At 52.4% G+C, this 16,913-nt stretch overlaps 1 protein-coding gene across 11 annotated transcripts in view; it reads left to right on the top strand.

The window, feature by feature from the left end:
• The window catches only part of DTNB (dystrobrevin beta), a 140,553-nt gene that overhangs the window by 12,104 nt on the left and 111,536 nt on the right, over positions 1–16,913 (top strand). For 7 of the 11 annotated variants that reach the window (XR_007630746.1, XR_007630745.1, XM_050330868.1 and 4 more), the window contains exons 1-5: positions 1,286–1,385; positions 1,754–1,887; positions 11,486–11,553; positions 13,520–13,600; positions 15,576–15,789. Coding sequence is in view for 8 of the 11 variants with exons in the window: in XM_050330868.1 (XP_050186825.1) it covers positions 11,487–11,553; positions 13,520–13,600; positions 15,576–15,789 (362 nt within the window). In the remaining 3 variants the exon portion in view is untranslated. Of the gene's footprint in view, positions 1–1,285; positions 1,386–1,753; positions 1,888–11,485; positions 11,554–13,519; positions 13,601–15,575; positions 15,790–16,913 lie in introns of those variants that run through there. The other 4 variants (XM_050330862.1, XM_050330863.1, XM_050330861.1 and 1 more) reach the window with 4 other exon arrangements.

The following is a 16,913-nucleotide window of genomic DNA, read 5'->3' as shown; positions in this document are numbered from 1 at the left end:
CCCGTTATCCCGGATCACTGAATCATGAAAATGGGTAACCTGTGCCAGGGTCCCCACTCTCCCAGCCATTAATTCCTTCCCAATCTCCCATCTCTCCCTGCCCTCTGGCAGTGGGAAGCCATTCCCTGTGTCCTGTCCTTCCATTCCTTGTCCCCAGTCCCTCTCCAGCTCTCCTGGAGCCCCTTCAGGCTCTGGAAGGGGCTCTGAGCTCTCCCTGGATCCTTCCCTTCCCCAGGTGAGCCCCCCCAGCTGTCCCAGCCTGGCTCCAGAGCAGAGGGGCTCCAGCCCTGGCAGCATCTCCGTGGCCTCCTCTGGACTGTCTCCAGCAGCTCCACGTCCTTGTGCTGCTGTTCCCCAGGGCTGGGGCAGCTCTGCAGGGGGGTCTCAGCTGAGGGGGCAGAGGGGCAGGATCCCCCCAGCCCTGCTGCCCACGATCCCTGTGGGACCAGCCCAGGGCACGGGGGGTTCTGGGGGCCAGAGCACACGGCCCGAGCACGTCCAGCCTCTCACCCACCAGCACCCCCAAGTCCTTCTCCCCAGGGCTGCTCTCCATCCATTCCACTCCCAGGCTGGGTTTGTGTCTGGAATTGTCCTGATACACGAGGAGCACAAATGATTTCAGCAACGCTGCTGAAGGTCTAATGACAGCAACACAGACCGACAGTGCTAAACTACGCCAGGGTCTGAGCTGGTCGAGTGCTGAGGGGATGGAGCTGAGGGGATGGACGGAGGGATGGCTGCGGGTGGTAGCGGTGAGGGGACGGCTCTGAGGCCGGGTTGTGCCTGTGACCGGTGAGGGTAGGGTTCCGAGGGCAGGCTGTGTCTGTGAGGGGTGAGGGAACGGTTCCGAGGGCGGGCTGTGGCTGTGAGGGGTGAGGGAACGGTTCCGAGGGCGGGCTGTGCCTGTGAGGGTTGAGGGTAGGGTTCTGAGGGCGGGCTGTGTCTGTGAGGGATGAGGGGACGGCTCTGAGGCGGGCTGTGTCTGTGAGGGTTGAGGGAAGCGTTGTGAGGGCGGGCTGTGTCTCAGCCGTCACTCTCTCACGGCCCCGCTCCTCCCAGGGAGGGTTGAGGGCGGAGCTCCGCCCTCAGCTGTTTGCGCTGCGCCTGCGCGTTCCCGCCGCGCCGCGGGGTGAGTGCCGCGCGCGCCGGAGCGGAGGCGGGAGCGCGGCGGGCGGTGCTGGCCGCCGATTGGCTGGAGCGTGCGAGTGGGCGGGGCCAGGCGGGCGCGGATTGGCGGGAGGCCGCGAGCCGCCGGCGGGGCCGGGTTGTGATTGGCTGGCGCGCCGCGGCCGGGACCGTTGGAGCGCGGCCGGGGCTGAGGCGGCCCCGCCGGCCCTGGAGCCGCCCGGCCCCGCCGGGACCCCCCGCCCGCCGGCCCGGCACAGGTGGGAGCTCGGGGGCGCCGGGCCGGGCCCGGGGGAAGCGTCCAGCGGGGGCCGGGCCGGGGAGCGGGGGGAGCCCCGGCGCGCAGCGGCCCCGGGCAGTGCGGGCAGCGGGGCTGGGCCGGGCCGGGCTGCGCTCTGCTCCGGAACAGCGGCTGCTGGGACAGCCGTGAGCGGCTCCAGCGCTTGGGATCAGCGGCTGCTGGGACAGCCGTGAGCGGCTCCAGCGCTTGGGATCAGCGGGAGACACCACCAGGGCAAAAGCAGCACCGCGCTGTGTCTGCGGAACACGGGGCATGTGATTTTTCTGTGGAAAACCGCTGCTTTCATGGAGGATAAAACAATTAACTTCCTTACCCCCGTCTTTTTAGGTTGTCGGTTAAACGTTTGGAGGAGGAGCCGAGCCCAGGGAAGTGGGAGCTGCCCTGAGAGGCTTGTCCGTGTGATTCAGGTACCGGGATCTGTTGGCACTGACTGTGGGATGGAGCACAAATGCTGTTTTCAGGTGCCTGTTTCTTACGCTCCCAGAACTGGTACTGAATGTTTCTTTTATGACAAACCTGTGGCCTGGAGCAGGGATTGCTGCATTTTACATCATGGAAAAATGGACATGTAAAAATATTACTCTCTGAGATAGACACACTCCTCTACTTAAAATTCCCACAGAATGGCATGTGGTGCGACACAGCCCTTGGCTGGGGAAGGTGAATCTCATCATGGAATGGTTTGTGTGAGAAGGGACTTCAAAGAACATTTAATTCCCCTCTCGCTGCCGCGGGCAGGGACACCTCCCACCAGCTCGGGTGGCTCCAAGCCCTGTCCAACCTGGCCTTGGACACTTCCAGGGCTCCAGGGGCAGCCACAGCTTCTCTGGGCAGCCTGTACCAGGGCCTCCCCATGCCCAGAGCTCCAGTGTAGTGCTGTCTCCTTCTCGAGGGGTTGCTGAGCCACAGGGAATGGGCAGGGTGGCACAGGGATACTGTGGGAATTGTTTCTATGCTGCTTGAAGTTGCAGATGGGACAGAATCGCAGTTCCTGCAGGTTGGGCAGTAGTTGGGTGTTGCTGCCCTTTAACTGTGCTCTGTACTTTCAGTTTCTTTGGTTACTCTGGTTCCTAAAACTCCGTGGCTGATGCTGGCACAGGTCACCCAGAGAAGCTGTGGCTGCCCCTGGATCCCTGGAAGTGTCCCAAGGCCAGGCTGGACGGGGCTTGGAGCAACCTGGGCTGGTGGGAGGTGTCCCTGCCCATGGCAGGAGTGGGACCGGATGAGCTTTAGGGTCCCATCCCACCCAAACCTTTGATCATTCTGTGCTCTGCCTGGTGTGACAAACCATTCCATGAGCCTGAACCAGTTGTGTAAAAAGTTTCAGTTCCAGTTTCCTCTGACCCCTAGATCCTTGCTCTGCTTCCATCTGCCCAGGATGCTGCTCCAGAGGTGTCTGGGTGAGGCCTTTTCCTTGACCACGTTGTCCTTTTAAATCCCCTTTGGGCTCCTCCTTGTTCCCATTATAACACCCAGGCTTCTTGTCTTGTTCTCTGGTTTAATCCGTCCCAAATCCGCTGCCGGGGTCTTGGTCAGTCCCAGGGCAGCAGCTCCCCAGTCCAGGCTGCCGGAGTTTGTTCCTGCTTTTTCCAGGATCCCACTTGTCAGGGGGCACATCCAGGACCTCCCTGTAAGTGCCATGGGACACCCCCTCCTTGTTCAGTGCTGGCTGTTGTGCTGCTGAGTGCACAAGCCATGCCACTGTTGTCCCAAGCTCCCTGGTTTTTTGGAGCAGGCTGCTGCTTTCTCGGGCTGTGGCTTGTTTAGAACTTGCTGGCTGTGTTGCAGCTGATGCAGTCAGGCCTCTGGTTTGTGGCAGGACCCGGTGTTCCGACAGTAATCCAGTGCTGAGAGGTGGTGGATGGTGTAGGGGATTTAGGAAGAAGGCCTAACCCAAGGACAGGGGCTTGTGCTGTGTGAGGGGGGCTTCATTTCCCCCCGGGGTAATTCCATGGCCCCCAGCAGTGCAGCCCTGGCTGTGAGTTATTTACTGCACGTTGTGCACTCGGGGACAGCTTGGGAAGGGGGAGAAAATCAAGTCTTGCAGTGGAAAGCAGTGGCTTGGGGGTGGGGATGGGTTGGTGCAGTAACCACTGGCAGTTCCATGCTTGGCCTGGCTGGGGGGGCTGCCCTGGGTGAGCTTTGGGTGATTCAGCTGATAAGGGTCTGAATTCATAACGTTTTTATGAAGTTAATTATTTCCCCCTTGGTACCAGGGAGAAGAAATCACGGTTTTGTTGTCTCTTGTTTGGTTTAGTGTTTATTAAAAGACTTATGCCAGTGAAGACTTTTAGGCAGCCTAGATCTGGAAGGAAAGGGAGGAGACCTTATAATGTGATATCTGTTGTGGAGTTTGATTTGGCCAGGTGTATCTCTTTGGAAACAAAGGCAATTATGATGGCAGGTGCCAATTCATCACTAAATTTAAAAAAGATTGGATGTATAAAGGATGGTCTGTGCTTCAAAACCACTTAAAATTATAATAATTCTAAGTGGTTACTGATTGACTGCAAGGATGAGGTATTTTTCAGTCTTCATTAGTGCAGCTTTTAACTTCATTTAGGTCAAAAGATGGACTTGCTGATGGTGGAGGTCTTTTCCAACCTAAATGATTCTGTGATTTAAGAGGTGGGGGAGCACAGGGGGTGTTCTGGCATAAAGCAAACAGGGAGGGAGCTGAGGCCCTAATTTAATTTATTGTTTAGAACCGAAAGTGGCAAAGCTAAGGGAGAAACACTCTTAGTTTTACAGGAGCAGTGGCCTGTGCCATCAATTAAAGTTTTAACTTCTGGCTTACTTCGTTTTTCCTTTTACCTTTTAAGTTAATCTAGGAGATGAAATTAAAGAATTAAAAGTGAGCAAGCTCTTTTATCCTGACTCAGTTGTGGTGAGGAAAGTGGTTGGTGTTTCCAGGTGTTTCTCACTGCCCCTGCACTGGGGTTACTGGGATTTCCCATCCCTGCAGCTGTGCCAGGGGAGCACTGGGTGAACTTTGCTGAGAGCTTGCCCTGGGTTGGGTTGGGTTGGCTCCTGTCGGTGCTCACAGCTGTGTGTCACCTGCTGCATCCCCCAGTCCAGGCCAGCAGGGAGAAGGGCAGCAATGGAACTCAGAACATCTCCTAGTAATTAATATTCCATTTGGCTGAAGAGGCAGCTTTGGAGCTCTCTCCTGTGCTCTGTAAGCGGTGCTGGGCCCCTGCACAGTACAATGGCTGGGAAGGGTTTGCCAGATGCATTTTGGGAAGCACAGCTCTTAATTAGGGTATTTCCAACTTCCTACTCCTTGAAAATCCTGGTGTAATGTTTCCTTTACCTTGTCTAACAGTAGCCCTGCTTTATTCTGAGGAAACAATTTCGGGTGCTGGATTTACTCTTGTTTGCAGGCTCATGGTAAATCCCACATACAGACATTTACTTCAGCCTCCAACAGACAGATTGTAAAAACCCATTCCTACTGCTCAGGCTGTGGGGCAGTTCAGTGAAATAAGAGTGTTTGGCTCTCTGGTTACTCAAGTAAAGCATTCTGGTGTTGTGGGCACTGCGTGTGCTGAACTCTCTGCCCCCTCTCTGTGGTTTGCTGGGGAACAGATCTGACTGTGCAAAGCTGTGTTTAAACACAGACTGTTGTCCTTCAGAGCCTGCAGATCTGCTGGGCCCCAGGCTGAGCGGTTCCTGGGGACTGGAAATGAATATGTAGTGCTGGGTAGCTAAAATGACACCTGGAGCAGGAACCTGCAGTGCCACCGTCACCCTCGTCACTGCCTGACCCGTGAGTTCTTCAGGGCTGGGATTTCTCTCTGTTCTGGGCACTGAACTGACACTTGCAGATCTGAGGTGACAGAAATGCAGATGGTTTGGAACTCTATTGGACTTGAATTTGTTTTGTTTTGTCCTAAGGGAACCTGGAGCTTCTTTTTAAAGCAGTGTTGAAAGCTTTGGAAAGTTTTCAAAGAAACCCACAGTTAGTGTTGTTACTTGTTCCATCTTTGCTTCACTTGCATCCAGTAAAATCTTTATCAATTTCTGACCACATGGGCACGTGAGGTTGCTGGGCTCATCCTAGGGCTTAGGCCAGGATGTTTTCATGGAATCACAGAATGACTGAGGTTGGTGAAGAGCTCTGAAATCGAGCCCACCCTGTGCCCCATCCCCACCCTGTGCCCCAGCCCAGAGCACTGAGTGCCACGGCCAGGCCTGCCTGGGACACCTCCAGGGCTGGGCACTCCAAACCTCCCTGGGCAGCCCCTGCCAGTGCCTGACCACCCTTTCCAGGGACAAATTCCTCCTGATGTCCCCCCTGGCCCAGCTGGAGGCTGTTCCCTCTCCTCCTGGCCCTGTTCCCTGGGAGCAGAGCTCGACCCCCGTCTCCCCCTCCTGTCAGGGATTGCAGAGCCAGAAGGTCCCCCCTGAGCCTCCTTTTCTCCAGGCTGAGCCCCCCCAGCTCCCTCAGCCCCTCCTGCTGCTCCAGCCCCTCCCTGTGTCTCTGGTGTGAGGGTGCCCATGGATCCAGCCTGTCCAGATCCCTCTGCAGGGCCTTCCTGCCCTCCAGCAGATCCACATCCCACCCCCCTGGGTGTTGTCCATGACCTGATTGAGGTGCCCTCGATCCCCTTGTCTGGACGTGGCTGAAAACCTGAAACAGGAGTGCTCCCAGCTGTGATCCCTGTGTGACCCCACTGGTGCCTGTTCCCAGCTGGCTGTGGCTCCGTTCCCCACCATTCCCCAGCCCAGCTTTATCCCAGCCAGGAGTGTCCCTATCCATAGTTATTTTCCACACCAGCAGCTCGAGGCACTGAGGGGTGGCTGGGGCTGTGGTGCCACAGGCTGTGTCCTGCAGGAACAAACCCGCTGGCATCTCACGCCTTGGGCAACCTTACAGCTCCGACAGGAATGGCAAAGCGTGGAGAAGGGAAAGCTTTATTTTTTAGTACTCATTTTTCTTCCCCTAAACTACTTCAATGCCTGTTCATGTTTAATGAAGTTTGCTGTGTCGTATGGGCAGGTTTTGCAGAATCTTCCAAACCAGCTTTGGATCCACTGCATTTGTGGGGGTAAAAAAAAAGGAACCTTTGGTTTGGATAGAATTTCACTGCAGAGTTATAATCACTGAGGAGTTATAATCCACTCCCTGGCTCTTGGCCAAGTGGGTTTTTCGCTCACACCCTTCTAGGCTGAAGTGAGTTTTGGTGTGTGAAGGTCTCACACAAGCATTTGAGTCCAGAGCCCGTAAAAACATCTGTGGGAGATCTGGTCCTTCAGGACTTGGGGCAGCTGCTGCTGGAAGGTGCATGTTGGTTCCCAGAGATGCTCCTGTACTTGCTGGACACGCAAAAATAACATTTTAAAGTACCTTTCCTACTTTTGTGCACAGTCGGTTCTACTTCAGTTACTTATCCCTGCCGTGGTGGGAACAGACTTGGAAATTGGAAGTTAAACTGGAAAAATTGTCAGAAATGGTTGAAAAAGCCTTTATAAGAAGATGTTGCCAGGCCACTTGAATATATATAAAAGGTTTATCTTTTCCCCTCCCGGGGTTAGATGTGTCCCCCTGGAATCACTTGTAGATCAGTTTTTTCCCCCTAGGAAGAGGTTTAGGGGAACAAAGAAGTGGTTTTAATCAGTTATATTAATGTTTGACTGCTGAGAAAAGGGAGATTGGAATATGAACTGTGAGCCTGAAGAGCAAAGAAATGAGTAAAAGCATCCACAGAGGGAGATGAGGGAATGAAAGCAGTCTTTGAGGGGTCTTTGTCCAAATTAGGAAAGAATATTTTTACTGAAATATTTTTTATTTTTACTGAAATATTTTTACTGAAATCTAAGATGACTAAATGTAAACACTTTTATATAATAAATAAATTTAATTTTATACTTCAACAAAATATTTATTACAGTTCAGAAATTATTTTAAACTATTCATGGTAAAATGTGAGTTGAAGTCCAAACCAGATGGAAGGCAGTAACTTCTCCTGCCAGTACCGGTACGCCCTGAGTTTTTATTCAAGATCTTCATCCCAATTCTATTTTTAAGAGGGATTGAAAGCTTTTCCTTGAGCCATGAGGAGTATCTGTTCCTCCCAATCAGAAAAATGGCAGAATGTCGCTGAACTTCCCCCAGTGTGTGCCGAGCACAGCTCGGATCCACCTGTGCCCCCAGGAGTCATTTCTGAGCATAGACAGGTATGAGCACAGTTTTATCCTCGTGCAGCAACTGCAGTTAAATATCATTTCTGCTACTAAAATGCAACATCAAGAATCTGAACGAACTCAGATTTAATAATTTGTAAATTAACTTTTTTTTTCTTTTTCTATTCCTGTTTTCTTTGGCTGATGAGGCTGAGTTGCAGTGCAAACCACTGCCTGGAGATGGTTATCAAATCGTAAAGGTCAGAGTCTCCTTTGGAGTGTATCTTAAAGGTGGAAATAAAATAAAATTGACCGTAAGAAAAAAAATCTTTGGCCGATTAAGTGACTTAATGAGTAAATTGGAGTCATCCAGAAGCAGTGAGGAAGCCCCTGGAATTGCAGGTATGAAAGCCAAACGACAGAGTTCCTAGAGGAGCAGGAGGTCCAAAATAGGAGCAGTTGGGCAGGAGTGGAGAGGCTGAGCTGAACCCCCTTCAGCTGGAGGAGCCGAAGCTGCTCCCTTGGGCCGTTACCTACAGCTGATGAGCTCCAAGAAGAGCGAAACCTGCTAAGAAAGGTCCTGTAGTATTGGCCTGAATCCTGGGAGCACCTGGCTGGCATCTGCAGGAATGTGGGGCGCTGTCATCCTGTGCTCTGGGGTAGGAGAGAGCCTTTAAAGGTAAGGAAAAGGGAGAACCCTGCAACAGAAGAGTGGAATATAAACAAGAAAAGAAAAACAAAAAAATTTGAACGAGGGAGATCAGTAAAGTTTTCACGGTGCAGTTCCATTTGAGGTGGGGGCTGAGTGTAGGAGTTTCCACATTTAACTGGCGTGGAATTTATAAATTAGGTTTTCTGTTAACTGTGTTAAACAAGAGTTGCTTGTGTTGCTCCTGAGGGAGGGGGAACAAGGTGAAAGGATAAAGGGAAATGGCAGGATTGTGGAGGTTTTCATCAAACACACTCACCTGCAGTTTTCTAAGGTGCGACATCTTGGTGTGCTCTAAGCTGAATATTGAACTCCCCGTTGCTGGAAGTGTCCAAGGCCGGGTTGGACGGGGCTTGGAGCAACCTGGGATGGTGGGAGGTGTCCCTGCCCATGGCAGGGGGTGGAATGGGCTGAACTTTAGGGTGCCTTTCCACTCAAACCACTCTGGGATCCAGGGGTTCCCTGCTGCTGTATTTGAGGGGTTTTCCCCCCGTGTGCCCGTGGAATGTGAGCAGCCACCCCAAGAGCTCTTGGCTGCCACGTTCCAGTCTGTGTGTGTTTCCTGGCACTTTTCTCACCCGCTGTGCCACCAGTGTTTAAAAAACCTACATGGCACAACCACCCAAAAAATCCCCCCCAAAACCCCAAACCTGTTCCCCACTCCAAACATCCAACCCAACCAGTGCAGGACAAGCTGCTGCTTCCCCTCCCTGTGCCGTGAGCCCAGCTCTGTAATTTGCATCCTAAACATAGCTGCAGTTACTGTGGGTTTGGTTCATTCCTGTTTTGAACTTGAGAAAGACTTTCCATCTTGCCTCTTCCCAGCGTCATCCCCGAGGGATCCTTCTGTATCTCCTTGTTCAGGAACTAACACCAGGTTTGTCAATTATTCTGATAGATTTCATAGGCCATTTCCAAGGATCTGCCAGTGACGTGGGGGTTGGTCTCTTCTCCCAGGAGACAAGTGACAGGATAAGGGGAAATGGCCTAGGGTTGCCCAGAAGGAGGTTCAGGTTGGATACTGGGAACAATTCCATCCTGGAAAGGGCTGTCCAGCCCTGGCACAGCTGCCCAGGGAGGTTTGGAGTGCCCAGCCCTGGAGGTGTCCCAGGCAGGCCTGGCCGTGGCACTCAGTGCTCTGGGCTGGGGGACAGGGTGGGCATGGGGCACAGGGGGATCCATGGGCTGGGAGGGCTTTTCCCACCCAAATGATCCTGGGATCATGGACAAAGCAGGTGCCTCAATCAGGTTCATTTCAGGGGTGATGTGAACAGATCACTCGTTTTCCTTGTGGAGAACACTGGCTCCTCTGGAATTTTAGGAGTGTGTTGTCCCGGTTAGTCTGACCTGTTGAACCCGAATTCTGTGTGTCAGTGCTCTGTGAGGTGCCCCTGCACCCTGAATGACCCCTGAAGCTCCCATCCTGAGCCCTGCAGGGGCCTCTCTGTGCCAGGATGCCCAGAGAAGCTGTGGCTGCCCCTGGATCCCTGGAAGTGTCCCAGGCCAGGTTGGAAGGGGCTTGGAGCACCCTGGGCTGGTGGGAGGTGTCCCTGCCCATGGCAGAGGGTGGAACAAGGTGGGATTTAAGGTCTCTTCCCAGCCAAACCACTCTGGGATTTGATAACTGTAGGACTGAGGTGTCTGTAGGGAAAGGGAGGGATGAGGGACATGTGCCCAAAGCCCAGGGAGAGGGAGATTTTGTGTTATCTTTGTTTTTCCTGGTGTTGCAGGAGATTCAAGTGTTATTGTCCCTTATATGTTGGTAAAATAACCTCTCCTAAAACCAGTTTAAAACATGAAGTCACTATTTCACGTGATTTCATCCAGTCCTCCAAGGGGATTTCTGCCCCTTGGAGTCCCTTGCTGTGGAATTTACAGGGGTGTAGTGGGAATAAAGGGGATTTCAGGGACAGTACCTGGTGGGCTTCAAGGTGACCTGCATAATTTATGTGATGGGGAAATGAAGATAAATATTCCAAAAATTCTGGCGCTTGGGGCAGTGTGTGAGGGTACCTGGAGCTTGGACAAGATGAATCTCAGGGACAGAGTCCCAGTGTCCAGGACACTGAACTCCTGCTCCTGCCTGCAGTGAGGGACAGGTGAGTTCCTGGGGAGAAACCTTGGCTGAGATACTCCCTTTGAATGTGTTCATTGAACTTAATAAAACGAATTTATTTTGGGAACCTGAAAAGGAAGAGAAACTTTTAACATCTCCTCAACAAATGCCACTGAGGTGCTTTCCTTTGGTCCTTAGGTCTTAGACACTTAAAAACCGTATTTAATGGTTTTTAAACCACTGGTTTAAACCTAAGTTTTAAGCCATAAGTTGGTAACAGGAGAATAATTTAGTAATTAAGTAAATTATAAATTAGATTTTTGCATGATAACTGAATTAACTTGCTTTTTTTCACTGGAGTTTACTGAAATTCAGCATCTTTTAGGACTGTAGAGTGCCATGAGAGGTGCTGAATTGTCCTCTGCCCTCTGCCCTTGGGCTACAAGTTGCTTTCTGTTGCTGTCACTCCTTTAAAGTTTTCCTGAGAAAGGGAGGCCTGTGCCACCAACATAACATGTTTTTATTTCCAACTTAATTGTGTTTAAGTCCTTTACTTCCCTGACAAGTATGATTTGAGCTCAGGCATTACTGGGTTTCAAAGTGAAATGAATTTTTACAAGTTTCCTTTAAAGACAAGAACCCCCCAACCCCAACATCCCCCCAAATCCTGGGAGGTCTTTTGCAGCCTCAGTGAGCCTGTGGTCCTGCAGGGAACAGGGCTGTCCCTGACCTCTGGCAGCCCAGGGAAGGAGTGGGATGTGCTTTCTCCTCCTGCACCCCAAAGGCCCCCAGATCACCTTTTTAGGCTCGGCTTGCTCTTTGTTTTGCAAACAAACCCCCCTTTGAACACAAAGGCATTCCACGAGTGGTATTTCTGTGTATGTATTAATGCTGCCCCGAGCTTTTCAAACTTAGCATGAGCAATTAAAACGTTCAGAGTTAATGTTTCCTGTGCCCCCCCTCCCCCCAGAGGGTGCTAACGAGCCTGAAGTGTGTGTGTGTGTTGTGGAACAGGATAATTATGAGAGATCCTGTCTTTCTGCTGGTCTTTCCAGTCACCAAATGGATCAGACTGTTTCGGTTGAGGGACAAAACCGCGTTGTTCGCAGCAAGTTGCTCTCGTAGCAGCAATTCTGACACAAACAGCGTTTGCCATTTCTGTCTCCAGGATGATTGAGGAGAGTGGGAAGAGGAGGAGGACCATGGCAGAGAAGAGGCAGCTGTTCATGGAAATGAGTAAGTAGGAGCTTTGAAGACATAACGTCGTTTGTTCTGTACCGGGAGCTTGAGCAGATCGTTCACCTCCTGTTCCCCAAGGCGTTGCCTCGCCCAGGGGAAGAGATGCAGAGTGCTCCTGGCAGCTGGTCAGGAGGAGAGTGCAGAAGGTGGGTCACACCTGCCAGGAAGGTCATTCATTCCGAGGTTTTGGGAAGCTCCTTCTTTAAGGAACATTCACATTTCTCATCTATGGCAATATCTGAAGTTTGTGGACAACCATTGAAACAAATGGTGACAACAGACAGAGCACATTTGGCCTTAAAAGAATTAAAAATGGCCCTACAGTGCTGGTGGGACTCAGGAGAGAAATGTGGGTTGGTTTGTGCAGGATGGCTCTCTGGCAGAGAGGCTGTGGTTGGTAAAACACTGCATGTTTTCATGCCATCCCCTTACCCTGCTGTCCTGGGGGAACACAGGGCTGAAGGACATTTCTGGATTAGGCCAGCGTGTCCTTAATTCCGGTTACAAACTGAGGGAGGCCTTTCTTAAAACCGCTGTTTTGTTGAAGTATTCCCAGAGCAGCATTTTTATCATAGAATCGTGGGATGTTTTGGGAGGGAAAGGACCTTTAAGCCCAACCCTTTCCATGAAGAAATTCTTCCTGTTGCCCAGGCTGGTGTGCTGGAGGGAAGCTCCTCAGAACCTTTGGCAACCCAGTAGCACATCCCCACTGGAATCACCTTGACTGGTGCCTCGGGGTATCGCTTTTATCTCATCACTTCCAAGGGTTGTTCTCATCTTAGGATCATTTAGTACAGAGGGCCACCTCCAGGATTTTACCTTTGGCTAAGTGGTTAAAAATACTCAGAATTCTGGTTCTCTCCATCCAAGGGGTGTTTGTGCAGCTCTGGCTGTGGCTGTTCATGACCAGTTGAAGTGCTGGTGTGTGGATGTTCCCAACGACCTTTCTGTGTGAGGCTCTTCAGTCATCACTGGGAGAAGCCTGAGGTCACAGAATCAGGAAATATCCTGGCTTGGGAGGGACCCCCAAGGATCATCCAGTCCAACCCCTGGCCCTGCACAGACACCCCAGCAATCCCCCCCTGTCCCTCAGAGCGTTGTCCAAACCCTCCCTGAGCTCTGGCAGCCTCGGGGCCGTGCCCATTCCCTGGGCAGCCTGTTCAGTGCCCAACCACCCTCTGGGGGAAGGACCTTTCCTGAGATCCAGCCAAAACCTCCCTGGCACAGCTCACAGGTATTCAAACTCCACCTGTCCTTTGGTGGAATATTTCCCTTCAGAGTCAACATCAACGTTTTTCTTTTCCAGGTGAGTTTCTTACCCAGAGAAGATGCAGATGTGTAAAATTGGTGCTTTCAGGGACCTTTAGTTGTTGGCCAACATAAAACTGCTCATGTGAGCCAAGAGCAGACCTTGGCATCTGACCTGGCCTTGGACACTTCCAGGGATCCAGGGGCAGCCACAGATCCTCTGGGCAGCTCTGTGCCAGGGCCTGCCCACCCTCCTAGCCAAGAATTCCTTCCCAATCTCCCACCTCTCCCAGCCCTCTGGCAGTGGGAAACCATTCCCTGTGTCCTGTCCCTCCATTCCTTGTCCCCAGTCCCTCTCCAGCTCTCCTGGAGCCCCTGCAGGCTCTGGAAGGGGCTCTCAGCTCTCCCTGGATCCTTCCCTTCCCCAGGTGAGCCCCCCAGCTCTCCCAGCCTGGCTCCAGAGCAGAGGGGCTCCAGCCCTGGCAGCATCTCCGTGGCCTCCTCTGGGCTGTCTCCAGCAGCTCCACGTCCTTGTGCTGCTGTTCCCCAGGGCTGGGGCAGCTCTGCAGGGGGGTCTCAGCTGAGGGGGCAGAGGGGCAGGATCCCCTCCCTCGTGTGCCCCACAGGAGAATACCTGTGAGGAGTCACTCATACTGTTCTCAGTAAGCTGAGTGTGACAGAGGAAGGAGCAACAACACCTTGTGTTTGTTCCCAGGAGCCCAGAACTTCGATGTCATCAGGCTCTCCACGTACCGCACGGCCTGCAAGCTGCGCTTCGTGCAGAAACGCTGTAACCGTAAGTCGTGGGCACCCTTGGTCTGCAGGCAGAGCTCGTGCATGTTTCACACCTCCACCCCTGCCAGTTCTGAGTGTTTGGAGAGTAAACATTTTGTCAGGCAGTGGCAGTTGTTACTCAAACGAAACAGAGATTACATGTGTAGTTAAAAAGAGGCGGCGATCTTCGTCCGATGCTCCACAATCTCTTCAGGTTAATTCTTTAATGTTCAGAAAATGTAAAGTGCAAGGGCCAGCGTGATGTGTTTCGTTGCCCTCGTTGCTGGGTGCAGGCAGCTTGGGCTGTTTGAGGGGCTGTCCCACGCTGGGGTAGCACAGAGCAGCTGCCGGCAGGCACAGGGCGGTCCCTGTGGGAAGGTGTCCGGGTGGTCCTTGTGACGTGGAGCAACCACAGAGAATTCTGCAAGTTCATGCCCCACTGTCAGTGTGAGTTTTCTCCTTCTCTTCCACGGCCCTCTGAGCTTGGGTAGCTCCCCAAAGCAGAGGTGAATCCCAGGTGAACGGGTGGGACGCTTGGCATTCTGCCCGAGTTGGACCCAGCGAAACGCTGGACGAGTCGACGTGTGCAGGAGCAGATCCCGCCTGCCAGGGCAGAGGAATTGCTGTGTCTGGCGTGGTGGGGGCCAGGAGAAGAGCTGAGGTGTCCTGGGGAGCACACCTGTCCCTGCACAGTGCCCCTGTGTCACGGGGCTGTGGTGACCATTCACTGGGTGGATGGCTCAGAGATTTCCCAATCCTGGGCAAAAAGTGTTGGTTCCTGGCTGTTGGTTCATGGCTCAGAGTTAAAAATCTCTGTAGCAGCAGAGAGGGGTTAGGAAGTGCTGGCTGTGGTACGTTGCAGTGGGCCCAGTTCACTGCTGCCCTGCCCTGAGCAGCCTTTGCCATCCCTGGATCTGAGGATGAGGCTGCGCAGTTTGAGCTGTGCCTGGGCCACAGGCTGATCCAGGGTGGGGGTCACAGCTTGGCCTCTGTCCTTGTCGTGGCTTTTACGTGAGAAATACGAAGGCAAGTTGAATGTAAGAAATGTTCAAGCTCACCCTTTTTTTGGGGAGATCCCAGGAGTGGTGAGCACACAGGTCTGTCCTCTGCAGCTGCTGGGTCGTGTTCAGTTTGGATTGCTGTTGATCCTTAGATGTCTTCTCCACTGTCATGCATAGCTTAGAGCTTTGAAACATTTCAAAGTACTATTCAAAGTGGTTCTGCAGATTTTCCCAAACTGTGGTTGGGGAAATGTTTCCTCCCTGTTGTTAGCACTCCTTAGATATGTGTTTATATATGGCAGGGTAATTTGGAAAAATGCTTTGGAGTTCTAGACCTGTGTTATGCTCAGGATTTGGCAACTGGATCAACTGGAAACAGTCACAGTTCAACTGGAACATCAAGTTCCTCCTTCAAGACTCTGCTAGTCAGCATGAGGGTGTTCAAAATTACTGTAAACAATCTGTAGTGAATTTAGAGTATCGGGGAATCATGGAATGTTGGGGGTTTGGCAGGACCTTAAAGCTCATCCAGCCCCACCTCTGCCATGGGCAGGGACACCTTCCACTAGACCAGGGTGCTCCAAGCCCCATCCAGCCTGGCCTGGGACACTTCCAGGGATCCAGGGGCAGCCACAGCTTCTCTGGGCAACCTGTGCCAGGGCCTGCCCACCCTCCCAGGGAGGGCTTGTGGCTGATGTCTCTAACTCTGCTAAAACACACACTGCATGCTGGGGGGATGGCTTTGCTCCTCTAGGAATCGCTGCTGACAGAGCACCAGATGTTGAAGGGTGGAATGAAAGGCACGTGAGGTGCCTGGGCACTGCTCTGTTCCTTTGCACAGCTGTGAGTGTGAGCTCAGGAGTCTGTTCTCTCGCTTTGAATACAAATAACTTCTCATTCTAAAGAAAAGCTAACACGGTTTTCATAAGCGGTGCCATCAGAGTGACCTTGCATGCCTTACAGAATAGAAGTTAATTTTTTTTCCTTTGTTTTTAGTTCATCTTGTTGATATCTGGAATATGATTGAAGCCTTCCGAGATAATGGCCTTAACACTCTGGATCATAACACAGAGATCAACGTGTCCCGGCTAGAAACAATCATTTCATCCATCTACTACCAGCTAAACAAACGCCTTCCTTCTACTCACCAAATCAGTGTAGAGCAATCCATCAGCCTCCTCCTCAACTTCATGATAGCAGCATATGACAGGCTAGTAACTGCTCCAGTTTGTCCTTGCCCTGTTTGCTGTCCAAGCAGGAGCCTGGCAGTCGGGGTGCATGCTGAGCTCAGGGCCGTGGGGTTGTGTGGTTAATGTGTCACAGTGGGGCCTGCAGACGCTGGCAGGGCCACAGCAGCTCTCAGACAGTGCTTCCTGAAGGGATCTGGAGCCCTGTGGGACGGGTGGGAGCCGTGGGCTGAGCTGGGTGTGGAGGGACACGGTGCTGCTGCGGCAGGGCACGATGGGACCTCCTGCTGGTTTGGCACTGGGGTGAGGAGTGAGTGTGTTCTACTGAAAATCGCTCAAAAGGACCCTTTTCTGACGCTGCCTTGTTGGGACAGTCAGTTTGTATCCCCTGCTAATGTGCTGTGACCCCACAAGGGCCAGTTCTCACTTCCTGGCTGGGAGCAGCTGCATTTCTTGCTCAGGGTTCTGTCCAGGCATTTCCTCGTGTCTGGTTCTTAGGAGTTTCTTTCACAGCCTATTTCTTCAGGGTTTGCTCTGCTGATCTGGGGTAGCTGTGCCTCTGTGGGCTCTGCAGATCCTTTGCTGGGGTTGGCACTTCTTACTTTTGGTCTTCTTGTTTTCAGCATCAGCTGTTGTTTCAGTGGGATCTGAATTCTGCTCTTGCCCCAATGAGGGGTTTTACCCAAGACAGCCCCCAGCAATGAACGTGCCAAATAGTTGGTCTGTTTGTGATGTCCAGGCTTTGATCCTTTCCTAATGTGACAACTTCTTCTTGCCACTAAAACAGAAGCTGGGCTTGTCCCCCAAAAGTCCAAGCCCTCGGAGCAATCCCTGTCTCACTGAGGATGGATAAACCAGCACAAAGCCCAGAGCAGGGACACTGTGACAGCAGAGCCAGGAGGGGGTTTCTGATCTGATTTGGCCTTAACTGAGAGACAAGTTGTAAGGCTTGGCCGAGGGTTTAGTTACTCTCAGATCACACTGGAAGACATAACAGTATAAAACCAGAAATGGTCATGTTTTGGGGAGCTGCCTCAAAAGATCAGGGCTTTAGTTACAGGTGGGATTTGTCCTCCACTTTTCCCCAACCCTGCAAGCTCTGCCTTTTCTGCAACCCCAGCAGCACTTTGGATCCCAGCACAGTGCA

Source organism: Myiozetetes cayanensis, unplaced genomic scaffold, assembly GCF_022539395.1.
Source record: "Myiozetetes cayanensis isolate MyiCay16 unplaced genomic scaffold, myiCay2020 scf45, whole genome shotgun sequence".
Lineage (NCBI taxonomy): Eukaryota > Metazoa > Chordata > Aves > Passeriformes > Tyrannidae > Myiozetetes > Myiozetetes cayanensis.
This window is presented reverse-complemented; position numbering and strand designations above follow the sequence as displayed.